Raw genomic sequence first — 27,575 nt, 5'->3', positions numbered from 1 at the left:
AATGCTACACTGCATCTCAGAATAAGTATTCTACTCCATCAGCAAAGCAAAGGTGTGGCGAAACTAACAGCTATTATTCTTGAGTGCACAAATATACTTCATTTCCCAGGATTGTCCCTGTGTTAGTCAATGGAATATGAGTGGAAGTAAGTTTTGCCATGGTTAAGTTAATGCTTTTAAGAAATTATGGGTGCTTGAGTGGCTCAGTTGCTTCAGGGTCTGCCTTCAGCTCAAGTCATGATCCCAGGATCCTGGAATCAAGGCTGGCATCAGGGACCCTGCTCAGTGAGGAGTCTCCTTCTCCCTCTGCCCTCCCACTCATGCTCTTTCTTTCTCAAATAAATAAATAAAATCTTTAAAAAAATAAGAAGTTAGTATGTCCCTTTTCATCCTTTTATCCCGTTCCTTTGGCTGAATCAGACAAAGGATCCAGGGTATTGAAAGACATAGGACACAAACTTGAATCACTGGAAACCTGGATAATTTCATGGGAGAAAGTAGATTCCTGGCTGTACATGAACAATAAACATGTATCACAATGAAAGCATTTATGGCTTTATGAATTAGTTACCAAGACCTAGTCTACCTAATACACCAAGACTTTCCACTGAAAATAATGTCTATTTGTTACCTATTTCTTATCTTAATTCAAGTTGAGAAATTGTAATCTATGGTGAGTCCATTCATTTCTCCAGGTGACCCAGGGATTTTCCCTTTATTCTCTCCCTTTGTATTTCGTTATGTTGTCTAATCAATTTCCTGTGAATCGTTTTCAAATGTTTTGTGAAATGAGGTGGAAAATAATATATAAAGCAGGAAAGAAATAACAGAAGAAGGTAAGAAAAAAGGGGGAAAATGAAAAATTAGGAAGTGATGGAAGAGGAAAGAGGAAATAAGTTAGAAACATTGATGCCCCATAGGGGGGAAATGGAAAATGTAAAGAATACTGTGGGTTGGTTAACCAAACTCTTCTTAGCCTGTCTCTGCTATAATACCATAAAGGTTAAAAATTTCTTTACTTATGCTCTTTTGAAGCTACCACTTCAGAAGGCAATGAATCATAAGCAGGAATCTGCTAGCTTTTTCTGGGAATAATTTTGCACTTTGGATTGAAACGGACAGATGAAGCTGCACTGCTACTTCTCCCTCCTTCCCTGTGCCTTAAATAGAATCGTGATATCTGGATTTAGGACAACTGTCTTGTGACCACGATGTGAGAAGCCTGAGAAAAAACCAAGAGAACCCTGGAGATGCCACTCAGACATTCCTCAACTGCCTAGTGCATCCCAGCAGCCTCCTAACTCCAATCTCTCATGGTGAGAAAAAGAAATTCCAATTTTTGGCTAATTTCTCACTGGGATTTTGTTTTTAAAGCTTAAAAACTTCATAATTGATTCAGGAGCATTAAAGAAAAGACCAAAGCCGTGAGGGTGGAATTAAGAAGTGACTGGTAGAAAAGGCAAAAAAGAGGAAAGTGTCAGAATTGAGTCTAAAGGTCCATAAGTGTGGTGGCAGGAAACATTAGGGTCATTTTAGGGGGAGACAAAACTAGAGCATACTGATGTCAGAGTGGATATAGGATTTCCAGGTGTTAATAGGGAGAAGAACATAAATAACCATTTTTGAATGTGGGAGTACCCTGTAGCTTTCACTCTTGGCAGTGGTTAAAATTTTTAGGGATAGTAATTCAAAGGACAATGAGGAGCAACGATATTCAGTGGGTGTAGAAAGAAGAAATGATTAGTAGAACCAAGTTAATAGAATATGACAAATTTAGACATAGGGAGGTGAGGCAGAGTTCTGAAATAGCAGGTTGGCCAATAAAATAAAATAAATGGCTTCAAAGACATTCAAAGACTTCAAAGACAAAAAAATGAAAATGTATCTTCAAACTAACGTCTCTTTTCATATGCTTGCCCTCCCTTATAACCTGATGTTAGGTTTAATTTTCACTGGCCTGGCCCACTTGTCACCATCTCAGGCCTTCTCACTTAAGAAAAGCCTTGGCATCTGAAATTCATTACATGAATCAAAACTTTTCTTCTGATTAATTTATTAATTTTTCTTTTTAGACAATCCCTGGAAATCTTGTATTTTTTCTATGCTTCAAAATCCAGTTCTATACCACCTATAGCCAAATAACGACAGACAGAAAGCCAAATGCAAACAGGGCAAGACACTTGAACAAGCATTTCTTAAGACACTCAGAAGGCAAAAACACATTTGAAAGATCCCAACCTCATCAATAGTCAGGGAAGTGCAAATTAGAACTACAATGCATTACCGTTACAAACTAATTAGATTGGCTATTGGTGAGGATGTGGAGCAACAGACATTCTCATACATGCTGATGGGAGTATGTACCAAATTGGTACGACCCTTTGGGAAGTTGGTATAATTGATTAGGATTAAGCATATGTACACCTTATTTCCAAGATTTCCAATCCTAAGTTTATATGTAACAGAAATCATGTGAATGCTTACCTAAAAAAATGTCTCAGAGTGTACAGAATAGCACTTACTGCAATAGCCCTCAAATGGAAATAAACCTCAAATATCTATCTGATTAGGATGGAAAAAAAAATAAACTGTGGTCTATTTCATATACTAAAATGATATACTGAAATAAGAAGAAAAACAAGTACTGCTACAAAAGCCCCCACAAAATTATTGCTATAAACTACATGAAAGAATCTCAGAAACATAATAGTGAGACAATAAAACAGATATAAAAGAGCACATTATTTACACATTTATAGATGGACAAAGTTAATATATATGGCTAGAGGTCAGGAGTGATATGTTTGGAGGGGAAGTCACAGTATTTGAGAGAAGGCACAATTGAGGATCCTGAGTAGTATAAATGTTCTAGGAGTTTCTTGATGTCAGTGATGGCTCTAAGGGTTTAAAATAATTCATCAAGCCACTTATTTATGATTTGTGCTCTTTTTGGTATACATGCATTTATTTAATTAATACGTTTTTTCAAAATTCCTGTCCCCACTTGCCTTTCACACGATTATGAAATAAAAACTATTCTTGTTGACTTTCCTTGCTACATCCCAGTATCTTTTGGTTCCTGCCATACTTCATTTCCAGAAACTTTCCTTTTTTTTTCTTTTATCTTATTTAGCCATTTCTAACAGTGATTTTTTGTGCCTTTTTTCCCCTAGAATTTCTTTTTCGATTGACACCTTTAATTTTCTCTTTGCCTTTCTCTTCAGCTTTATCTTCATAGACCACCCAAGAGAGCTATGTAAGTCTACATTTTAAATAACTTCTCTCAACCTCCACTGGGAATGGGGAAATTGTCTAGCAAGAGTATAAATGAGTGTTAGAATAATTCTGATAATGGATAAATTGAAGTCCACCCAATCACCACTTCACTCCCATAGTATCCGTCACTTCTGTGCAGTTACACTGAGATGGAACTGCGCATTCCTACCTTCATTTGACTGCAAGCTCAATGAGCATTTCACATGGTAGGCATTTATTATACTTTTTAAGTAAAAGAAAGCCTACAAAATACTCAGAGAATGGTTTAGCAAAGTAGTTAGGAATGAGAATTAAATATAGCACCTAAGTAAACAAATTCATTTCACTTTTCAATGGGAAACAAAAGAAAATGTGTATCTGAGCCACTTTCCGTAGCTTCGTATTTGTTGATGACGGTAAAAGGTGTGAGGGATCCTTCACTAAACAGCAGAATGTGTTCAACACAGCGGATATTTTATATTCTTCCTTCTCAACACTGAATTTATGAAGTGGGTACAGCTATCCCAAATTAACACTTGTGAAAGAGGCTCAGAAAAGTCAGGTAACTTGCCCGAGATCATGTAATAATTAAATGACTTAGCCAAGATTTAAACCTCAGACTGTAATTCCAAAACCCATGGTCGTTCTTATCTTCCTGTCTCACTTCAATGAAGGTTAATGAGACATGCATGTATACTAAGGGGATCAGGGACTGCTGATTACTTGCATATCATTTTAAAATATAATTTTTTATTGACCTCCCTTTATTTTGGTGTTTAACATTTCATGCCTAAATTAAGAAGACATTATCTTTATATCTTTTGTAATGCACCACTTTTCACAGTTATCCATCAAACCAGTTGGAAGTCGTGGTTGAAAATTCCTAGAGACTGCTGATAACGGTGCTAAATTTCTTTTCATTAGTTCTATTCATTAGCTTCAATAACTGAATATATTAACTAGATCTCACACATGTATTAATCCCGTAACTTATTAATGTTCAGAATAAAATTCGATTGTCACCTTTTTAAATGCATTAATTTCATTGCTGAATCAAATAGAACTGTTATTTAAGGATTTTAAATACAAATTGTAGCTGTTGAATATTGTTCCTCTGATTTCTTTTTTTTTCAGGCAAACAAAGACTAAAAACACATTTTTTTTTACAAACATACATAGAGAGACATAATTTCAAAATAGTAAACAATATATGTGTAACTTGGTAATATGTAGGGAAAAACTCTCGTTACTGGCAGGATCATAATTTCTCAAGAGTCTTAAGAACAAAGTGGCTTTTTAAAAGTACACCATGTAGAACTCAATCTTCTGTTAACTTTATTCCGCATCTCCCTTTCTTCAAGCACCTAAGTTTCGGTGAGAACTGAATTACATTTAGAATGAGCTATAATACGACAAAGTCCCAGAGCTGTGTTTCTAAGAGTCCTAGCATATGCAGTTATTATCCGAAGTATTATATCTCGTGCCTGCTGATGGACTAACTCAGTACCAATGACATCACCTTGCAGGAAGCTCACCTATCTTGCTGATTAGAGGCAAACTTTGGGACAGCAGATGGCAGTGAGGAAGTGAGGCAACAGAAGTGACAGAAAAAGGTTTAAATAGAGATGCCTAATGCGAAAGGGTACAGATTTTTTTTTTTAATGTAAGGCTTACTGGTTTTGTGTTTTTGGTTTTTTTTTTACTCTTTAAATAATTTTACACAGACACACACAAAGGTTACTTTGTCAGAAGTGCAGTTAGGGCACTCCTCAGTAGAGTGATGTTTGGGGCAAGGTGGGAAGGAGAAAATGATGTGCCTACCTTTGCTTGTCCAGCTCTTGTGATGGCAGGTATATTAAAGAGCTGTCCACTGTAAAAATGCAGCCCACCGAACAGGATCACTGCAATTGAGTCTCCTTCCTCCTCAATTACTTCTAGGATATCCTCTATTCTCAGTGTTTCTTCGCCCTGAAGTTGAGTCAGGCACAAGTTACATCCAATCCACAACAACAAATTTGTCACTTCATATTTCCCAGTGTAAAATTCACCTTGAGCTCTTGCCCACGTAAGAAAAATCAAAGACGATTTTTTTCAGATTAATGGCTTTCAAAATTCTCGCAAGAGAGCAGCATTTCAGCATGCCTTTTTGTTATTGTAAGAAATGATAACAAAAAGGTACAACAAAGTTTATAAAGTTAAGTCTTTGCAAAACCCTACTTGCTTGCTTTACTCTTCAGTTTTTCAATTAGTCTTTACTATTTGCATCCCCACAAACTGTTTTCTCCTTACTTCCATCCAGTAAAATAACAGAAAGTACAAGTAGTCCATGAAATAGTAAATGGCAAAATTTTCTTGGAAATTACTTCATTTATCAACCTATCACATTGTTTTCCAGGATAAAAGATACACATCTTTTATCTGAGTATAAGCTAACCAATATTTTCTGTTATCTTAAGAGTAAACTCTCCTCCACACTGATCTAAAGATCAAGCTCCAAAAATGAAGAGAAATACCAATAAAACTTAATAGTATCAAGGTTAGTTTTTTTCCACTTCTCCCAGCTAAGACTAACAATAGGTTACTTATTGGAAATTCTGAGTGAATTTAGATTTGGTCTTGCAAACAACTTGAACAAAAAGAAATCAGCTAAATACAAAGTATCTACTTGTATTCTATCATTCTTATCCATTTATAAAGCTTTTATTAATTTTCTCCAGTGCTAAATCTGACATAATTTTTTAGGTCAAAGCATCATTAACTGCATTAGTATTTGGGGGAAGTTCATTAAGGTATTCAAAAATTTCCTCCAGTTATTTTTAATTTTTGGTAATTCTCGCTATTTATCAATTACTGTGTCCCATGTCAGACACATATATATCACAAATATAACACATATTTCAGTTTCTACTAGAAGTTAGGAACTTCTTTACAGAATTGAAATCTATAAAAACAGTACCGATACTGAGATCTCTAAATTGTTAACTGATGTCTATTTTATATGCAAAGAGAAGGATTTCAGTAATTCTAAGACAAATTCTAAGTAAAATAAATAACATGGTAATCCAGAACTCTTTTTTTCTTAAAAGAATCTAAAATGATTTGTCCACCAATCATTTCAAAGAGAATAAGATAAAGTATTATGCACACTAATTATTTATTTAAAGAATCAGTATAAAGCAAATAAGAAATGTCTTTCTTAATGGTAGAATATGGTTCTGATGTTGACCTGCTCTAATCTAGTAATGCTGAAGAATGCTCCCAAGATTATGATTAACTCATGAGGTTCCACAACACTTACCTCTTTCAACATTAAAACTTCTGATAAATTAGTGGCTATCTTCATTTTTGCTGGAAATTAGCAATTTATATATGATGTATGAAATAGATATCCTGTCACAGGTATGAGAACTTTCTATTCCATTAATTGCTTGTATGTCGGCAAAGAACTAAATGGAGTAGATTTTAATTTCTCAAAGTATTTTGGGTTGAAAGAAGTCATTGTTCAAACATTGGCTTAACAGCCTGGGAGCATCATTTGTGAAACCCACAATATATTCTGTGTGGATCTCTTGGTGCCAAATTATACAAGCTGCAGGGTTTATATGTCAAAGTCTGTACAACTTGGCCTTACATCTCTATTAATGTAAAGTGCACAGTATTTGAGGTCTTGAACATGTCAGGACTGATTAGATGTTTCGTTTGTTACCTGTTTAAATATGAAGGAATCTCAGAGAGATAAAGTAACTTTCTCAAAGTCCCTTACCCAGTAAGTTGGTGGGCCTGGGATTTCTGTGGGTGTGTTAGCCAGGTACGAAAGCCCAAGCTGTTTCCACTACACCACATCCCTTTCTACACCCCCACCCCATCCAAGCACAAAGGAAAACACTTGATACTTAGATTAAAAAGAGGTATAAAAGATAGGCATCATTCAGTTTCAACAAATATTTTAAAGGCATCCAAAGGCAATGGTATTTGAAACTGAAAATGAGATATGCAATTTGCCATCCTTTTCCACCCCACTGAAGAGTATGGCAAATTCCAGTGGTATTCATAGGAAAAGAGTTTGCTTGTAATATGACTATCCCTTGAAAAATAAAAATAAATATGTTTTTGAGCTAATTCTCCATTTTAAGTAAAATAAGCTAGCAGTAACAGAAGTATTAAGTCTTTTATACTTTCTTGAAAGTTCCATTGAAGTAATGGAGATAATAAACTTTTGAGGAAAATGAAGGAAAAAATCAATACTAAATAGGAACATAGTATTTATTTCTCTTTCTCATATACCTCTCTTGGCTTTATTATCCGCATACTTTTCTCAATGTTAAGTCCATGAAGTTGAAGCTGGGACTCAATAGCATACTGGAAAAGAAGAATGTTTATTAAATCAAGTCCAATTCACAGAAGTACATTGAAATAACTCCGGAGAGATAATAAAATAACAATAAAAGCATATTATTACTTTAAATCTAAGGTCAAGATTAAAAGTGACTGAACAGAATACACCAGAAAAGAACTGCTTAATATAATTTATATGCAGGAATCTGAACATTCCTTGAAACACTGTATTTTAGAAATGGATGGAAGCATGGGGGTCATCTAGACTTTAGGGAGTTCTATGAGATTTGTAGAAGATATTAAATCACCCAACTTTAAGTCAAAACCAGAGTTTACAGAGTAACCAGAGTCAGTAGTGTGGACTTACTGCACTTGAACTAACTTATAGGAAGCACTTACCCTAAAAAGAGTAAGCTAGTAAAAGGAACAAACATCAGAAAGTTCCCTTCACTGAGAATACAAGTTATGAATGGGAGCAGGAAATTATAGGACCCTGAATTTTTTCTCAATATTAGGGTTTTGATCCTTTTTAGTAAAGTACTGGCTATTAATTTGGATATAATTAAATGACTTAAAATTACAAGATGTATATTATAACAGTTAATAGTGATAATAGAAAGACAAATCAAATTTCTAACTCTAAAACTGAAATATGCAATATTCTTTTATCCATGTCTATGTCTGGAACAATCACATTTCTTAAAGAAGCAAGATTTAATGAACCACAAGAGATATTTTTAATCCCTAAAAAATATTTTTTCAATAATAAAGCACCCGTAATTATGCTAGCATGCTATGGACAAATAGAAGTTTTATCCCTATTCTATGTAGCCAAAGGGTTAAGCACTGGGTATATGTATTGATTTGATTTCATAAAATAAAACAGCAACAAGAATTAATAAAACATTTATAACTGCACTTGATTTAAACCAGCGGTTTGCTCAATGTTTTTAAAAAGACTAATAAATCAATGTTCCTATTCAATCTTTCCTCCCTTAACACGTTTTACTTGAACAAAAGAAATAAAGCTACAATCTATATTTTTAAAATGCCTAATCAAAAGCATTTGACAGATCTATTTATTGTAAGGTTACGTGGAAAAGACTAGAGAATAAACTATTCAACACAGGCAAATGGTGTGCTCCTCTAGGAAGAGGAGAAAGAATATAAATATAATTTGAAGAATCCTTACATGATCTGAAGGAAAGGCTTTGGCTTCCAGAAGAATTTTATACCGTTTTGGTGTAGGCTTAAAAAAGGATAACTGCAATGAAATGGATTTATTGAGAAAAGCATTAGTACACGATTTATACATTTGTTCAGTTTATACCATACTTTCATTTTATAATCTCCAGCATTTTAGAGGCATGACTCAATTACACATCTAGGTGTCTGTCAAGGGTTCCTTTTCCAATTAGCCTTATTTCTAATGAATTATAAAATAAAAGAAGGTATTGGCTCATTACATTTATCAATGGAAAAGCAAATTTGGGAGACAACATGAATGAGATAAAAACAAATTCTCAAACTTTACTTAAATTTTAATTGAAAGGTTATCTTCCCAATGCCTTTAATGGTAATTTCTCTATTATAAGACTGAAATATCATGTTCTATATAAACTTTATTTATATTGATTTATCTCATAGAGCCGATTTGTTTTCTGGTACATAGTATTTCCTCTGCCTTATTATTTTATGGGATTTTATTTTAGGTCCAAGTGAAATGGCTTCAACCCTAACATGAAACATCTGACATTTCTAGAGGCACCAGGGAGGAGTAGTTCATTTGTTCAGGGGAGACCTTCCTCCCCCCCGCCCACCCCGACAGTTCCTAGAGAATAACCACTGACTGACAACAGTAACAATGAAACGATCGCCACGGCTGACTCAGTGTTGATCACTGGTCAGCGTGCCAAAGCAATTTTCACATATTGTTACATTTCACCCTTGTATAATACCTATCAAGTAAGTATTCTTGTCCTCATTTTTACAAGGGAGAAAATGAAGATGTAGAAATCTTGTCCACAGTCAGACATTAAGTAACTTATCTAGGAATCAACACCTGAGGTGTCTGAACTTAAAACAATGCTATTTACAACCATGTTTAACATACTCCATGAATGTGTTCCCTTAGATATTTAACAATCATTTCTTCATATTAATACAGTCATTGTGTGCTTTGGTCAGTAGACATGCTTCCAAAAACTCACTTTAAAATGAAATAAATTTTTTTCAAAGCATCAAGCAGTTACTACAGGCACCATATTCCAAATCAAGAATATATTTGACATTTTAAGATATACGTATTTATGAAGTACTTAGGAAGTAGGAAGCACTTTAAATACACTAACTCATTTAAGGTATTAGATCCCTATTCTCCAGTTTAGTTCTACTTTCTAATTCTTTTTTAACCTACTCCCTCAAAATTATAAGGACATAACTGATCCTGAGTCCCACCCTGCTGAAGTCCAGCTTACTGGAAAACTCTCTCTGAAAAGCTCCGTGTTTGCTGGCATTTGTACATCATTGTTTTGTGTGCTTGCAAGCAGTTTTGCTTTTAACCCACTGTGACTTCTATTCCTTATGTTCTGAGATAAGAACCATTCATTATTCTAAAGCTCTTTGCAAGAGTCAACTCTCCCATGATTATGAAGAAGCCTTTCTATCCAGCATTTCCTGGTAAAAATGAAAATAACCTCACAACTTATTTTTAAATAAGTAAACCACCAGACGCTCATGAATTAAAGATAGAAAAATGTCAGATTCTACAAATGAGTGTATACTAAACATTGGTGGGAAAGGATACTTACCAGTAGAAGATGTAAATTAACAGTCAAACCATTCATTAGGGCTATTTCTTTCTCATTGGCTCCTGTGAAGTAAACATATCATAATTTAGATTTTTCTATTAGTGCTGAAGTTACTTGGAAAAACAAAGTAGGGAGACTTCAGTCCTTCATCCTTAATGCTTTTAGAGATAAGAACATATCTGATGTGTCATCACAAAGAAATGGAAGTTTTCCCACTTGACTTATTTTATCAAACGATATCTAGTCCCACATGCACACAGCTAGCTAAAATTATACTTGCTTTTTAATATAGTAAATAATAGCAACAAAATAATGAAGCATTTGCTTTTTCCTGTAAACTAAAAATGATTTATCCTATTATCAGGTAGTTTGCCAAATTCCCACAGAGTACATTTTTGTGGTTTAAGTGTATCTCAAAAGAAAGCAGAGCCAATCACATTTTTAAAGCTGGTTTGTTTGTAATGTCCAATTAAAATGCACCTTTAATAAAAGAGAGCTAATTTGCCAAACGTAATTCACTGTTATTACAGTGAGATATATTAATAGTTTATAAGACAAAAGAGCTAGAAAGCAAAACACAAAGACTTAAATAGCTCTGGGATTTATTCATACACACTGAGATGCAAGATAATTAATACAGATAGGTATTATCTGATGGAGAACACATGCAAAACTAAGCTATCCACTACACAATCATAATCTGATCTAATTCTCAGTATTGAGGGCTTGAGCACTAGAAACAGACTCAAAGCACACATTGGATACTTAAGAACTCAGGGTACGACGACGATAATACTTAGGTATTTTTAGTTCTTACAGTGTCTCTTAAAAGCAATTAGACCTGTATAGTAGGAAAATCTCTTTATCACTGAGAAAAAATGGGTTTTGTGCCATTGTTTGTAAAGCTGTATGATGCAATAGAGAAAATGTGTAATACAAGTCCTGTATTTCATATCCAAAGAGATACTTCTATTAGAGTTCCATTTTAGAAGAGGAGACAGTAAGTAAAATAATTAATGTAATTTACAGATAGATTTCAGGATAAGTTCACTTGAGGGCAGGCCACTCAAGTAAGTGTATAACTCAGGAATTTATATTTCAACACAGACATGTAGTCAAGAAAAACATTTCACAGATGGATTTCTCCATTTGACGTGCAATGTTGGTAAACAGTTGGTTAGAAGCTGTATCTCTGGTCCTTGCAAGGTGAACAGTGTCAAAGTCAAAGCGCAGTGACACCAATCTCATTCTACATTCCCAGCTCTAAACAGAATTTGTCCTAGACCTCCAAGATAGATATGAATATGATAACCTTATGTTGCATACGGTGGCATATGTCTTCTCCTACAATACAAAAATCTTTTGGAAATATGCAAAAGAAATGGTGCCAGCTTTACTATATTTATTTCTTTGAATTCTGGTATGAATTCTTACTGTTATTTCTAAAACAAAACATTATCTAAGACATCTAATCTAGTATTATCCTTAAATCCCTATTAGCTATTTACATGCATCTTTTCTGAGAACCAAGTATTTTGGTAGAGAAAGCGAAAAGAGAAAAGGGAAAGGAATTTTAAAAAGAGAGCAGCATTCATAGAAAGAGAAGCATTTGAAGGAATGTAAGAAGAGAAAAGAATTCATATGTTAGATACCACAGAATGAAAACAAAGAACTAGAAGACGCAGGAAGGGAAGGAGACTTTCTAATGAAGGTTAGACATCCTATTTTGGCTTAGCAATTGCATTCTGATTAAAGTAACTGTAGATTCCTTGAAAATTTTAATCCTCCAAACAATACAGTATTCATTTTGGATCACCTAAAATTTTTCTTGCGAAGAATTTAATGAACCAGATGTGGCAGGCTCAATTAATGTAGTCAGACACTTGACCCCGTGGAACCTACTGCCTCACTTGGGTGGCATACTAACACCCCGATCAATTCTTTGTAAATAACCCCTCACTGACTTGAGTAATTTGTCTGCCACCGTGCACAAAAATTATCTCATCTTAGGACACTCCAAATTCAGCCGCGCACTTCACAAAATGCTCTCCTCACCTGCCACTGAACTTTGTGAAGGAGACGGTCCGTCTATTTAATGTGTGTGCACACTTAATGTGTGTGCACACGTACACAGGTGTGTCTGAGGACGGTGCAGCTCTTAAAGTTGCGGAACATGAACGCACATTTCAAATAGAACCTAGAGGCACTAAAGAATCAAGGGTTCCTAACACCAAAGCATCACAAATCAGACTGGTGTTTGGCATACTTCTAAAGGAAAATTTACCTATCTGACCTATCTCTTTTGGTTCAAATTGCATTTCTGAAACCAACACTTGTTCTTCTAAGATAGTTCAGTACCATCAGCACTCCATAATAATAATAAAAAAAAATTAAGCAAACTGAAATTCTTTCAAGTTGCTTTTCTTTGTTCTTTTTCTTTTTCCTTACAGCTTTTTTTGAATTGCTGTTGAAACATGAAGAACTCCAAGTATTGCAGGGCAAAAATTTTTAAAAACTTCCTGAATGCTTATCAGGATTTGAAAGTCTTCACTTTAGAAGATCATCCACAATTCACTGCAGTAAATGTCAAGATTTGAATCACTTCATCCAAGATGGGTATGAGCCAGGGTTTCATCTGTGGAGTGCTTTCTTGCTTGTTTATTTATTGAAAATAATGTTTTGCTTTCCCAGACTGTGTAACTTAGTTAAATGCAAGCACCGTCTTCTTACCTCAATGCCTGGCCTGTGAATGTTTATTGAGTCCTTACTATGTGCCAATACTTCTAAATATGTGACTTGTATTTTTTCACATATTCTTCACAGTCACACACTACATATCTACTTTAATTGTCCATATTTGTCAATGAGGAAACTGGCATCCAAAGAGATGAACTAATTCACCCTAAGTCTCATAGATAGAAAGTAAGACAAAATCTTAACCCTCTCTTAGGAGGAAAAAAAAGATTAATATCTTTGTTTCAGATTACACTGGGAAATGTTGTCTACATTATCCACTCCCTGTAAATCAAATATAGGAGACCCATTTTCATTACCAACATTCCTCTGCATCTTTCTTATTTTACTTTAATTTCAAATATTTTGCCAAGAGAAAATGACAGGGCCCCAAGCTGCTCAGTGTTTAATAAGAGGATTCGTGATGGATCTCCTCACTGCCAACCATGTTCTGTATAAGTGATTAAGCAGATGCAAATGCTATTGTGGATTTGCTTGTAAGGTTTGTAATCAAGCTAAGTCTGAGAACTTTTCACTCTGTCTTTCAGGTACTAAATTCCTGCGGCCTCCAGAGGTGGCTGGCTGGTGATGGTTGAGGATTTGTAACTGGAGACAGCTTCTAGGGCTTACTCAGTCAACCACAAGTTTCATAAAGCAAACTTATGTCCACATTACAACATTTTATAAGCTGAAATGCATGTATCTAGCCCGTTGTGATTTTTATGTACCCAGGGAGAAGTAGGCTTAATAATAATACTAATAATATTCTTCAGCAATTCTATTTCTAGCATCTTGATAATATGACATTAATTATAAGGGAAAGTTACTCCATGTTTTGAGGAATTGTTGGCTCTATGTAAAATGTTTTATTAACAGTTTTTCTTCTCATCTGAAATTGAAATTCTTTTCTACGTCTCTGAAAAAATACAGCTGCTCATGTCTCCTCCTCCTCTCTGTCCACTCTACCAATTTGTACACATAATAATTTTTATTATCCTCCTGTTACTTCTTTTTGGGAAACTTTATGGTGAAATAAAGGCTATGGTTTTAAGAACATGGAAGATTCAATCCCTGCCCCAAATATACAATGTGTCTGTTTGCTCATGACACATTTGCATAGCTTGCAGGTAGCAAAAATAAATTTGACTTCTGCCGCTTTTTATCGTACTTACCACATAATTATTTTAATTATTTCATGATTTATGCAGCCTCTACTTCCAAGCAGGATTTAAGGTTTCTTGGGTTACAAAGTGAGGAAGAACGATAAAAAACAGCAATAGAGTACAACGTATGCAGATGAGAAACAAATAGAAATCGTTATATGTTTTTGCTACTTCCAATTCAATAAAATTTTCTCAGAATTTCCTAGTGATCCAGGCAAAAAGGGAATGTGGGTGGGATTTGCAACAAATGAGATAAATAAAAATATACTTAAAAACACTTTCTAAAATAATCTATACCTAATAAAACAGAGTGAACTTTTTCAATAGTCACCTTGACTTAAGAACAATTTCTCTATTATACAGAATTTAAAAAGTAAAGAAATTTGGGGGCGCCTGCGTAGCGCAGTCGTTAAGCATCTGCCTTCGGCTCAGGGCATGATCCCGGCGTTATGGGATCGAGCCCCACATCGGGCTCCTCCGCTAGGAGCCTGCTTCTTCCTCTCCCACTCCCCGTGCTTGTGTTCCCTCTCTTGTTGGCTGTCTCTCTCTCTCTCTGTCAAATAAATAAATAAAAAATCTTAAAAAAAAAAAAGTAAAGAAATTTGGGAGATAATAGTTACTGACTTTTGTTTTTTAAAGGACGAAGTTTTTAAAATATTGTTTCTAATATAGTTTGTAGACACTGTCAATTCACATTCCTTTGGTCAACAAAAAAATAGCACAAATATTTCTTCTTATAAACCATGAATTGTAAAGAACAAACAAAAATTCACTAAAATCAGAATTAAATTAAAAACTGCCTTCATTCACTGACAACATTTTAAATGAAATATAATGTATTTATCATAAATGACTTGAGACTTTGGAAAGACTACCTTAAATAAATTATATGCTTCTTGTTACTTATGATACGTAATAATTATGATACATATAGTAAACAAAACGCATATTGTTTTTTGAGCTTCATGTCTATGAAAGTAACAATGCTAATTTCAATAAGAAATTGGTATCTTTTATATCCTATATCATTAAGATCAAATGTCTGTACTTTAATTAATACAACATTCAGGACAAAACCACAAAAAAACAATGAAGTTTGTCCCGTATGCGTGATAACTTAGTATGGTATTTTAAAGACAGAAAAATCCCCAACGCTAGACTTGATAAACATATACTTTTTAGTTTTTTAGTAAGTTCAATCCTTTTACTTTTCTAAATAAATTTGACTAGTGGGTTTTTTTTTTTCATTTTCCTTAGTAATTGCAATGAGAGATGCCTCGTTTGAAATTTCAGTGATGGTTGTGACGTACTTGCTGGGCAAATAAAATACTTGCGCATTTAGTAAGTTGCAATAGAGCTATAAACTTTTAAATGGTCAAAGGAAATCTTTTTGCAGGGTTTACTGGCTTCATAAATAAATCTCACAAAATAATATCACCTTCCCACTTCCCTGACCTATATATAAACATCCTACCTCCTTTTTTAGAGGATGATAAATATTAAGCACAAAATAACAGGATTAGTATGCAGTTTATGTTCTGAACGCAAACCTAGCAAGGAAACAAAAATAATCCACAGCTAAGGAAAACATGTATATGCTGAGGTCAAATTAATCCAGATTTTTTTTCAGGTCTTTTATTCAAATGTTAGACATCTGAATGAATAATTAGCTTCTGAAAAATGAAAACAAATGGAAGCATTATTAAACAACTTTTTAACACACCCTTAAATACAATCCGGGATTCTTCGGGTGATAGTTTCCTCCATCAGAATATACACAGTCCTCTAGATAATGCTGACACCTGATCAAGTGCTCTGTATTCCCACGAACTTGACTAATCTGGTAGGAGATGTTAGGTTTTCGCCTTTACCTGCCCTGACTGACCAACACGCTGGCCTTGGGTTCAGCCTCAGGCATTCAGAACTGTGCAGAGTCCCCTGGGGCTCCTTGCGAGGGGCTGGACGCAGGCTCTGCACACTCAGCCTGGCTTCATGTGCTGCCCAAAAAAACTGTGCTTCCAGGCTTCCAACTGCTCCTTTCTTTAGCAATGGCAGTATTTCTGGTCTGCAGAGATTTCTATTGAATTTTTTTTTTTTTTTTTTTAGTGTTGCTGTATGTTTGTTATCTAATGTTTTTCCTGTCATCGCTATGTGTTTGGAATAGAAGGGATCACTTTTGGCTTGTACTTAAATCTGTTATTTTAAACTAGAAGTCAGTATTCTGATCCTATAATATAAACACACGAAATGGAAATGTATATAGTGTAATGATTACTCAGTAATAGCTAGTAGGAAATGGAACTTGCTTTTGTCTGCGACCTATTTTTAACTTTTTGAATAGGTAACACATTCCTATGGTTCATAAACTAAAAATAGATTTTCCTTACAAGTCTGGTACTTTGGGCTATATCACACATGAGTGTGTTTTCCACTGTGCATGTGGTGGGGTTTGTTGTAAGGGGACCCTACTGAGCCATTGTACTGGGAAAACTCACGTCAGAATTTTTAGGTTGTCCAAATATCAGAGAGAAGACTGTTCCAGTTTCCTGCATAGATACTGGATACCAAATTAGAACAGAAGTGGATAAACATCCATTTAATTCTTTTGTTTTTGCCAAGGAATACATTATAGACTAAACTGTGTCCTGCTGAAATTCTTATGTTAAAAGTCCTAACCCCCAATGTGCGTGTATTTGGAGAGAGGGCGTATAGGAGGTAAAAATGGTTAAATGAAGTTATAAGGGTGAGGTTTTAATCCAGAAGGACTGGTGTCTTTTTCAGAAGAGAGACACCAGAGTTCTCTTGGTCTCTGAGTGTGCACAGAGGAAAGGTCAGGTGAGGACATGAAGCCAGCCATGTACAACTGAGAAAGAGAGTCCAATCAGAAAACCACCCTCAGATCTCGGACTTCTGGCCTCCATCCAGAACCGTGAGCAAACGTCTGTTGTTGAAGCCACCCAGTCTGTGGTATTTTGTTATGACAGCCTGAGCAGACTAATATAGTACACATATCCTCCCTTGGGAGCCTTCTCCCTTCTCCTGAGACTCACCCAGTCATCTGGGGAGGAGGATTCACCTGGCAGCGAAGAATGGGCAAAGGGAGCTGGCATTCTAAATGAATTTTAAACAGACCTTCAACACATCTCTCGTTATTCCTATTTTACTCCCACATTCGAGCAATGCTTATTGTAATTCTTGAAGGTTCTGCAGTGTAAAGCGGGTGGCTTTCCATTTTTTTCCATTGGGAGATGAAGATTTGGTTTACTTTTTTTTTTTTTTTTAAACAAAGGAATTACCACGTATCCATTTGCTATCCAACTCCCAAAATGTTGCTATCATCTCCTTTGCTCTACTTGTTCTTTGGGATTTACACTTTTTTATTTTTTAAATTCCACTAAGAGTTGTTTAGTGAGAATTCAGAAAGAAAAAAAAAAAAAGAGTACTTAAATGCTTATATTCAGTCCCCTCCATCATTAATTGGAAATTACCTCTCTTTTGAAGCACTAATGCCAATGATTTTTTTTTATTTCTCTGTGTTATGTGATTATATGTATATATTAATTTTACATTTTGGGGGTATCTTCCTGTAATGGGAGTCCCATGAGGATATCCCATGGGATAAAGATGATGAGGATTCTTGCTATTTTACTTACTCACCATTTTATCCTCCGTGCCTACACCACAAGTCCTGACAGACACACAGCAGAGTTTCAATAATTGTTTCTGAATAAACACGTATTCCTCAGGTTTTCATGGTTTGTCTATTACTTTAATTCTTTCTGGATATAAGTCCTACTGTTCTCACTCTAATTCCACATTTCCCCAGCTCAACTGATACTGTCTTCTGATCACTGACCAATCTAAGTTCCTATCTAAATGATAATGTTTTTATGACTCTTCTGGAAAAAATCCATTTTGTACTTACCTACAATGTCATTCATAAGGCCTACAATAGTCTCATCTCCTGTGATCCAAGGACGTTTTCCTAGGTCATGACCATAGGCTCCCCTGAAATTGAAAACGGACATAAACACCATTAGGTTTGTGTGTGTGTGTGTGTGTGTGTAATTTTTCATATATCAGCATTAACAACTGGACATTTCTAAATGAATCTTTGTAGTGTTTTAGTAATTATATAAAGTCATTCTTTAAAACCGAAAGTAATACTTGAGAACTCTATTTTTTTAACTTGTCATTTTATTAATTTCTTTAATTTCCTTTTTGTTGGAGGATAGTGGAGACTGCCTATGTACTACTTCATTATTTTTCTCTATTTTAGAGCCTAAGATGTTATTTTTCTTTATTTTGAAAATTTCAAGACTATCTGAACATTCTACTTGTCTACCTGTAGCACACAGTAGTATCTATACTAAAATGTAGCTACTATTTTCTGAGGCTAGAAATTAAAATGATTGTAAATTCAGTTTTTAAATATAACTACAATCTGTAAACTAAACCGAAGTATATAAAATGTGACTATATTCGTGATGACATTTTAAGTAGACAGATAAACTTGGCAATAATCAAAGCCAACATTACATCTTGACCTGTTTTCTAACAATTTCATCTACCATATTCCAGCTCAATTTTATTATTCTGGTAAGCCTCCCAACAGGCATAATGGAAAAACGCAAAATAGGTAAGAGAACTTCTGCTCTCAAGAAGTTTCTATTAAATGAGGAAGGAAATACATTTGAAATATAGAAGAAGAAACTGAAACGAAGAATCAAGGTGGGCGTGACTGAATGTGCTGCTGCAAACTTTTGGCAGGAAGCTCTGAATTAATTGTTCTTAATTCCTTAGGAATCCAAAACTCCCTGAAGTTGGAGAAAGGAATGAGCCTGTATATTTTGTATAGTGCACTGAATCTATACTCTGAAATTCAGTAAGCTGGCAGCAGTGACTGGTAAACCTGCTCTCAGAAGTGAAGGGTGGCAGAATATGTCACCCCAAAATATGTCACTGTGGTATATTGATTATCTTGAGCTATAAACCCTTGAAAAACAGCAAGTACAGAGAGAGGCTGTCTCTGAACTCCCCCATCTGCCTGAAGACAGGTCTTTCAGAAGGAACTCAATTGCCATAAATCACCTCCGCAGGAATTTCATCAACAGCAAAGACTGAGTCTTGTCACAGGGAAGAAGACTAGAAGTCAACACCACACTTAGATGGGCTTTGTCACAACCTATCCTACCTTTTATCTATTCTTCTAAGGGCTCTTTTATCTTTCCTAAAAATCACTTATTCTCCCCTAGGTGGCCTACATCCTCCTCCCCTTTCCTTATGAAGATAGGATTTAAGCCTGAATTCTAACTCATCGCAGGGAGGGGGACGTCCTTTGTCCCCCATGTATCTCCCGTGTGTACAAGACCTATACGTGCTAATAAACTTGTGCAGTTTTTTTCCCTCTTGCTAATCTGTCTTTTATTACAGGGGTCTCAGCTAAGAACTCAGGAGGGTCTGGGGAAAATCATTTTCTCTACCCAAGAGAGCAGTGGGATAATAGGACGAAAGGAGCCCTGCTTTTAGCCTTTGTTGATTTTCATGATGTGAATATCCCCTGTGGTCCATTTCCTGGCATCAACCAAAATCCTTAATATTTAATGACTGGCTTTCATTGCCTGGTCTGAGCCAATTCCAGGTCACCACTGGTTATGAGACTACATGTATTATAAGCTGATGAAGCCTGTAAAAGTAAAATAAATGGTAATATGTACCTTAAAGGATGGCTGTGAAAAATAAGATAACACGTAAAAGAGATTGGCACATAGGACCCCTTTTCTGACTCTTCCCTAATGTAACTCTACTGAGTGGGTATGTGGGGTACAATGCAATTTTTAAACTAATATTTTGATTAACGTATAAACTGAGATGAGGGAAGAGGACTTTGAGAATAGAGACTCTAAGAACTAAGGAGGAAGAGAAGGGCAATTGCTAGTTATTATTATTCATATTATTATTAGATAGCCTGCAGCTTGCCTCTTTCTTGACTTCCAGTATAAATGCTAAAGACAAAAATCATTATCATTAAATGGTAGTTAAAGGCAGATACTTGGATCCTTTTTTATTTTAATCACATAGAGCTCCGTGGCCTTGCTGATAGCACAATACATCATTACATTTAGGTAGTAAAATTCTATGTTCTGCCTCAGAGAATTTATGTCTCAGAATAGTAGGCCACCTACTTCTCACTCTGGTGGACACTGTGGTAATAATCTTTAAGAGTATGTTTCTTGCCGCAATGCTGTTGGCATCTCCCCCCACCTTTGAAATACCGCACACACAGTCTGCTTCTTTATTTTTGTTAGTCTACTAGCCTGGGGTAGTGAAACGGATTTAGTAACTTGTTACCCCAATAAACTCAAACTAAAGCAGCCTGTCTTTAGAAAGCCTTGATGTAGATTACAGTGCAGTTTGAAACACATGTATCCGAGTTAAGAAAAAGATTACATTGCTCTCATTCAGAACTGCCTAAAATACTGGCCGCATGGTTGCAATCTTCTTTTACAAGTGCTGCAAAGGAAAGAGCGTGGCAGATAGTTCGCTCACGACCCTGGCATTAATCATTCCCCTGAGTGGGGTGTTCTCTGAGATGTCTACGGAGTGCTATGTGCTCACAAAATTAGATTTCAGCATGTAAAATCGAATTAGGGAGTTAATAGAGGATCCACTTTGAAAGAGGACTCTGCTTTAACCATCCTACAAAATAAAAAGTACCCGGGCTTTCTAAAAGCTCCTTCCTGCCCCCAGCCCCACCCCATAAGGGAATAAATAAGACATCACAGAATCCTTAATATCACTGTTTTTTTTTTTTTTTTTAATCTGTGACCCAGCTGATGATAAACACCACAGATGTTAGGAAAATCTTTGTAATATGTCATACCATGTACTTTCTCATTCATACTGAAGGGCGGCAGACTATGCCACACTAAAATGTGCCTCTTTGGCATTAAAGATTATCTTGAGCTGAAGGCAAGAGAAAAACAGCAAATGTGGGGACAAGCTTCCTCTGAACTTCCCATCTGCCTCAAGACAGGTCCTCCAAAGGAACTCAACTATCATCAATCCCGCCCCAGGAATTTCATCAGCCAGCGAAGTCCCGGAGAGGAAACTAGAAGTCGACTGCACACCCAGAAGACTGTCACGAACTATCAGGTCTCCTATCTAGTCTAAGTGCCTTTCACCCTTCCTAAAAAATCATTTATTCTCTTCTAAGTGGCCTACATCCTCCTACCCTGCTCTCGTATAAGCTCTCGAATCACACTGATTTTTTTTTTTTAGTATTCACTCCCCCCATGTCCTCATGCCTATAATATTAATAATTAGTAAGTAGTAATTATTATTTCCTGTTAATCTGTGTGTTGTCAGTTTTTATAGGTCCAGTTGTTAAATGTAGGGGGGTAGAGGAGCATTTTTTCTTCCCAGAATACACTTTATTTTTTTAAAGGAACACATGAACTGAATGAGCCTGCAGTGTCCGTGGGAGCTCTCCTTCCCTTGCTTCCCCAGCACCCTCTCTGCACACACTGTCATGCACGTCAGTCACTGTCTGCTAACCATGCAGTTTGTTCCTAATATGTAATTCAGTGGGCTATTTTCTTCTTAACTAAGCCTACCTAAAGTGTCACACAGGTCTTAGAAGAATCCCTGTAAAGATACAACTGGGTCAAGTTTTTGCTGCTATGAAAAAGAAAGAAAACGATCCATCTAGTAGATATGACAACTCAGAAGAACTAAAATATTGTTGACTGTATCTTAGGGACATAATATACATTTCTCAACTTGTAATGTGCTCTTCGGGATGGATATATCTTTCTCTTTTAGCCAAACTTCCCGCCTGTGATTATTAGCCCATGTTATTGTCCTTTAAATAATCTGGGCCATTAATAAATCTGTAATATGTAAATATGTAATATTAAATGTTCTAAAAAAATTCTGGCAGACCCACAGACCCTTATTAATGTTGTTTGTTATTGTTATAGCGCCATTTTGCTGGCAATTAATTATTACATATCAAATGAGTCAAATCACCATAAATTTTTTCTATTTAAGATGTTAAAAGTACCTAAATATTGTTATTTCGCAAAACAAATATAATTCCCCCACGTAAAGTAATCTACTTTAGAAATCACATACAGTTGAAAATAAAAATAAGTGCTTAAAACCCACAGAGTAAGTGCTTTATTTTCATTGCTTTATCTTGAATAGAAGTTCTAGAAGAAATCATTTAGGTCCAAAAATATTTCTAAGTATGCCTCTATTCTTGACTTTCCTCTAGCATAAGTAATCAAAGTTGGTAGCTGTACGAATTATAAAATCGGGCTGCCTTATGGCCAGTGACGGTTTATTTTGTAAATAGGTAGGTAGTATGTCTGTGATAGAACATAAAGATAGAGACACAGACAATAACACCCATGAGCAAAGTGATATTTCCTACCTTATATGGTTTGGATGGCCAGGCAGACTTGTTATCAATATCCCAGATCAGTATCTCACTTATTCAGAGAACTCTCATTTTTGTGTTACTGTTAAGATTATAAATTTCTAATATTATTTTTTCCTGTTAGGCAACTAATTTCAGTTTGCATTAGCATATTTAATAACTGTGTAGCTCTCTTTGACTCAGTCCTTCTTGAAATCTTCCACTGGTCGAGAAGGAAGGAGGGCACCAGACTGGTTTGGGAATCAGCTAAGAAGCAGGGCAGAAGTGGGGCTGGAGAAGGTGAAGAGGCAGAGATGATCAGAGGAACTCACCACAATAATGGGAAGCCCGGATCTAGAAGCAAGCCAAACATGTGCAAGAATATTTAGTACAAAAACAAAAGCAATAGTCAGAAAAGAAAGTCAAGGGACCAACAGCCCACCATAGTGGCAAGAAGATTACTTTCATGAAGCATGAGAACAAACAGCAGCCTAAGAAAGAAACACTCCTTGATTTAAGGAGACTCTCCGGAAAATACAGCTGCCATTAGCCCACTCACAGATGGGCGGTGACTCAACACCAGGAGGTGCAAATTCAGATGCCATCAATCTCCCTCTCAGGGATCTTCCAGCCAGAAAAGATATGCCTATTATCATCAAAGGAAAAGGTCCGATAGAACTTTCTATACTTCCTATTGAAGCCCTAAAACTGCCCCCTTTGGTTAAACTGGTATATAAACCCTTACCCCTAGGTATTCAGTGAATCACTTTTTGTAGAGTACTTCTGCATGCCCATGAAAGAAACTTCTGTTAATCCATCTCTTATCGATGAATCCACAGGCTCTCAACCAATAGGATGTAAACTGGTAGAGGAAAAGTTTTCCTGCCAACAGAACCTTAGCTGGAAAAGGCCAGAGTAAAATTTTAAGCTAACTATTTAGGACCGAAGAAATAACGAACAAACACTTCTGAGATCAAAGATGGGCAGTGGGATAGGACACATCTCGATTTTGACCTTGCCCTTCAAACATCACTGACATCAACAGGGAGACCGGGGGCGGGGGGTGACATTGGGCGACCACAGATTGAAAGCAAGCAAGAAGACTTAATAAAACAAAGTGAAGACAAAATAAAGCTAACTAGGTACCTAATCTTTTTCTCACAAGTCTTTTAAACGTAGTTTACAATGCTTAAAGCATTAATATGCACCCCTTTTCTGAATCATCTAAGGAAAAATGGGTAGAAGGCCTTAAGATTATGTCATTTTCTACTGTCACAAGGTAAAATATAAAACTGAAAGTTAACAACAATAGAAGGGTATTACGACAGAAAGGCACTTTCCTGGAATATAACTGTAAAGTCTTGAAAATAATCACCCAGTCTAATAAAGTAGGGTAATCACAGACAGATGAATAGGATAGCCAGGCAGCATCTCTTTTAAATGCCTGAAGGATAAAAATGCACACCCTCGCTGAATGTCCAAGAGGCAAGGACACTCTCTAAAGTTCAAATTCAATCTAATTCTCTGCTCTCTTTTATATTAAGGGCAAAAATGAATATTAACCATTTTTATTAAGTATGACCCTCATTTTTTAAATACTAAAACCTGCTAGTGCAAAATGCTTCCAAATGTGGTGATATTTATTTTTCAATTTATGCATACAAGTTATGCAGATACAGTTATAACAGGTGTAATAAATTATATAAACCTCTATGATTTTTGCATTGAGTTGAGAATTTATATTCTTAACCACTGAAATTAGAACTTTACAGTGTTATCTGATGCCTGTGGTAGGAATCATTAGCACAGTCAGTGTAAAATAAACTTTAAAAAGAGGTGCTGTTCCCAATATGAAGACCAGTGGCATGAAACTAAAGAAAGAAGATGACACTTAAGAGTTTGAATGAGAGCCAAATATCTCGGTCCGAGTTCTTACCTGATTTAGCTTCATTTTTCTGCATTTTTTTTCTGACCTTCGGGTTTGGCCTCCTCCTCCTACCTATTTTCAGATTCTAATATTCAGCATATATTTAAAAAATATTTCTACTCATTGTTAATATTTTTCTTTTTTTTTTAATTCAAGCATAATTAACATACAGAGTTCATCTGTTTCAGGTGTACAATATAGTGACTCAACAATTCTCTACATTACTCTGTGCTCATCATGGTCAGTGTACTCTAATCCCCTTCACCTGTTGCACCCATCCCCCCACCACTTCCCCTCTGGCAACTATCAGTTTGTTCTCTTTAGTTAAGAGTCTTTTTTGGTCTCTTTTTTTCCTCCAATGTTCATTTGTTTTGTTTCTTAAAATTCCACAAATAAGTAAAATCATATGGTATTTGTCTTTCTCTGACTTATTTCACTTAACATTATACTATCTAGATCCATCCACATTGTTGCAAATGGCAAGATGGCAAGATTTCATTCTTTTTTATGGCTGAGAAATACATATATATATATTACTCAGTACACACACACACACACAGACACACACACACATCTTCTCTATCCATTCATCTATGGATGGACACATGGGTTGCTTCCATATCTTGGCTATTGTACAAAATGCTGTGATAAACATAGGCATGCATACATCTTTTCAAATTAGTGCTTTTGCTTTGTTTGGGAAAATATCCAAGAGTGGAATTACTGGATCATTTAGTAATTCTATTTTAATTTTTTAAGGAACATACTGTTTTCCACAGTGGTTGCACCAGTTTGTACTCTCAGCAGTGCATGAGGGGTCCTTTTTCTCCACATCCTTGCCAACACTTGTTATTTCTTGTGTTTTTTATTTTAGCCATTTGATTTGCATTTCCCTGATGATTAATGATGTTGAGCACCTTTACCTGTGTCTTATTTTTAATATTTTAAATATTTTTAAAAAATTAAATAATGCTAAATTTTTACTAGTTAAAAGTATTTTTTTAAATATTTCTAGTTTCAGCTTTATTAGTAACTACCGAGGAAGGCTACAAGCACATAAAATTAAGTTATCTTCCTAAAGGGATTTACAATATGGTTGAGAATATGAAGCTAATGAAAATAGATACCTCTACACTGCCTATTCCCCAGCAGTGATTATTAATACAATGGGCAGTTGGGGAGAGATCATCAGCATGGTTGAGAAGGTTGGGATTAAGGAAGGTAAGCATCCAGAGAAGCAGGGAATGTGGGGGATTTCTTAGGCAGAAGAGTAAAATTAGAACAGAAGATATGGAGGAAAAAATGGATTTAAGATTTCAGATTCTTGCAGGGTTGAAGAAGCCTGCTTACCTAAGCCCAAATGGAGCATCTTCTCAATAAATAAACATACTCAGTTTGGGGAGGGCAGTACCTTCTGCTCCACTAACCCTCAACAATTTTTATTTCCTTATTTATAAAAATCAGTGTAAGAACAACTCATGAAAACACTGAATTGAATTCTAAGTTTTAACTCCCTTATTAGCCATTAAATAAATAAAATAAAAATGATTACATATAATTTAGATGCATCAACTTGGGAGAGGGACTTATTTTTTTCTAATATTGCGAAAGTTTTCTCTTGACTGTCACTAACTTGCCATATGACCTTATTTACTGATCCTTAGTTATGTTATCAATAAAATGAGAGTACTGAATGACATGATTCCTAAGGTTCCTCTATGTCCTAAACTTCTAGGAGTCTACTGAACACCTTGCCAAGTACTATATAGCCTAGAGGGATTTGAAGGGATACATGCAACCCGATGTTTACAGCAGCATTATCAACAGTAGCCAATTATGGAAAGAGCCCAAATGTCCAACAAATAATGAATGGATAAAGAAGATGTGGCATATCTATACAATGGAATATTACCCAGCCATCAAAAAGAATGTAATCTTGACATTTGCAATGAAGTGGATGGGACTAGAGAGTATTATGCTAAGCGAAATAAGTCAGTCAGAGAAAGACAAATACCATATTTCATTCATTCATATGTGGAACTTAAGAAACAAAACAAATGAACATCAGAGGGAAAAAGAGAGAGAGAAGCAAATCAAGAAACAGACTCTTAACTATAGAGAACAAACTGCAGGTTGTTGGAGGGGAGATGGGTGGGGGTATGGGTTAAATAGGTGATGGGAATTAAGGAGGGCACTTGTCCTGATGAGCACTGGATGCTGAATATAAGTGATGAATCACTAAATTCTACATCAGAAACCAATATTGCACTGCATGTTAACTGGAATTTAAATAAAAATTTGGAGGAAAAAAAATAAAGTTCTTATATGAGATGTCAAAATGATAGCTTTTGAGATAATACTTACATTTTGGCCCACTTATCTAGTTCTTCTTCCAGATATGTTTTAACCATTTTTGGTTGAAGGCCAAGAGAATTTCCCAAGAAATAGATGGCGTTTTCATCCTTATTCACTAAAGATAAATCAACTGAAACAGAAAGAAATGAAAAAAATGCTTATTCAATTAATTAACCTTCTTCCATGTGGCATTGTTAATCCAGTACAAATAATTAACATAATTAACTTCAATAAGGATAATAAATAACTTATAATTCTTCCCAAGGATAATATCAAGTTTTCAGAGAAACAATCTTTTATTTTCTTATTTTAAAATATAATTTACATTTATAGAGACTTTTGTTGAGATCTCTCATATTTATTGTGCTCCATGAGGAAGTCTAAATTAGCGACTATTCCCAATCATAAATAGATGAAGGCAACAGAAAAAAGTTAGCGTAATTTTCATAGGAAGTGTATCATCAGCCCTTCTCGTCATACTAGAAGGTTACCAGAGTCCAGGCACATACTAACCTTCTGCAGTAACTGGTGTTGTAGGTAAGGCAAATAAAAAAATCTAAATGAATATTTACATA

The 27,575-nt window shown here is 35.4% G+C and overlaps 1 protein-coding gene across 4 annotated transcripts in view; it reads right to left on the bottom strand.

The window, feature by feature from the left end:
* KYNU (kynureninase) overlaps positions 1–27,575 on the bottom strand; it is a 124,527-nt gene that overhangs the window by 55,029 nt on the left and 41,923 nt on the right. For all 4 annotated transcript variants that reach the window (XM_026510056.4, XM_026510058.4, XM_026510057.4 and 1 more), the window contains 6 exons: positions 27,010–27,130; positions 18,222–18,304; positions 10,401–10,462; positions 8,783–8,854; positions 7,540–7,614; positions 5,077–5,223 (listed from right to left, as the gene is read on the bottom strand). In XM_026510056.4, the coding sequence (XP_026365841.1) occupies positions 5,077–5,223; positions 7,540–7,614; positions 8,783–8,854; positions 10,401–10,462; positions 18,222–18,304; positions 27,010–27,130 (560 nt within the window). The remainder of the gene's footprint in view (positions 1–5,076; positions 5,224–7,539; positions 7,615–8,782; positions 8,855–10,400; positions 10,463–18,221; positions 18,305–27,009; positions 27,131–27,575) is intronic.

This window comes from Ursus arctos, unplaced genomic scaffold, assembly GCF_023065955.2.
Source record: "Ursus arctos isolate Adak ecotype North America unplaced genomic scaffold, UrsArc2.0 scaffold_1, whole genome shotgun sequence".
NCBI lineage: Eukaryota > Metazoa > Chordata > Mammalia > Carnivora > Ursidae > Ursus > Ursus arctos.
Note: the sequence above shows the minus strand (reverse complement) of the source record. Positions and strands in the feature narration are given on the sequence as shown.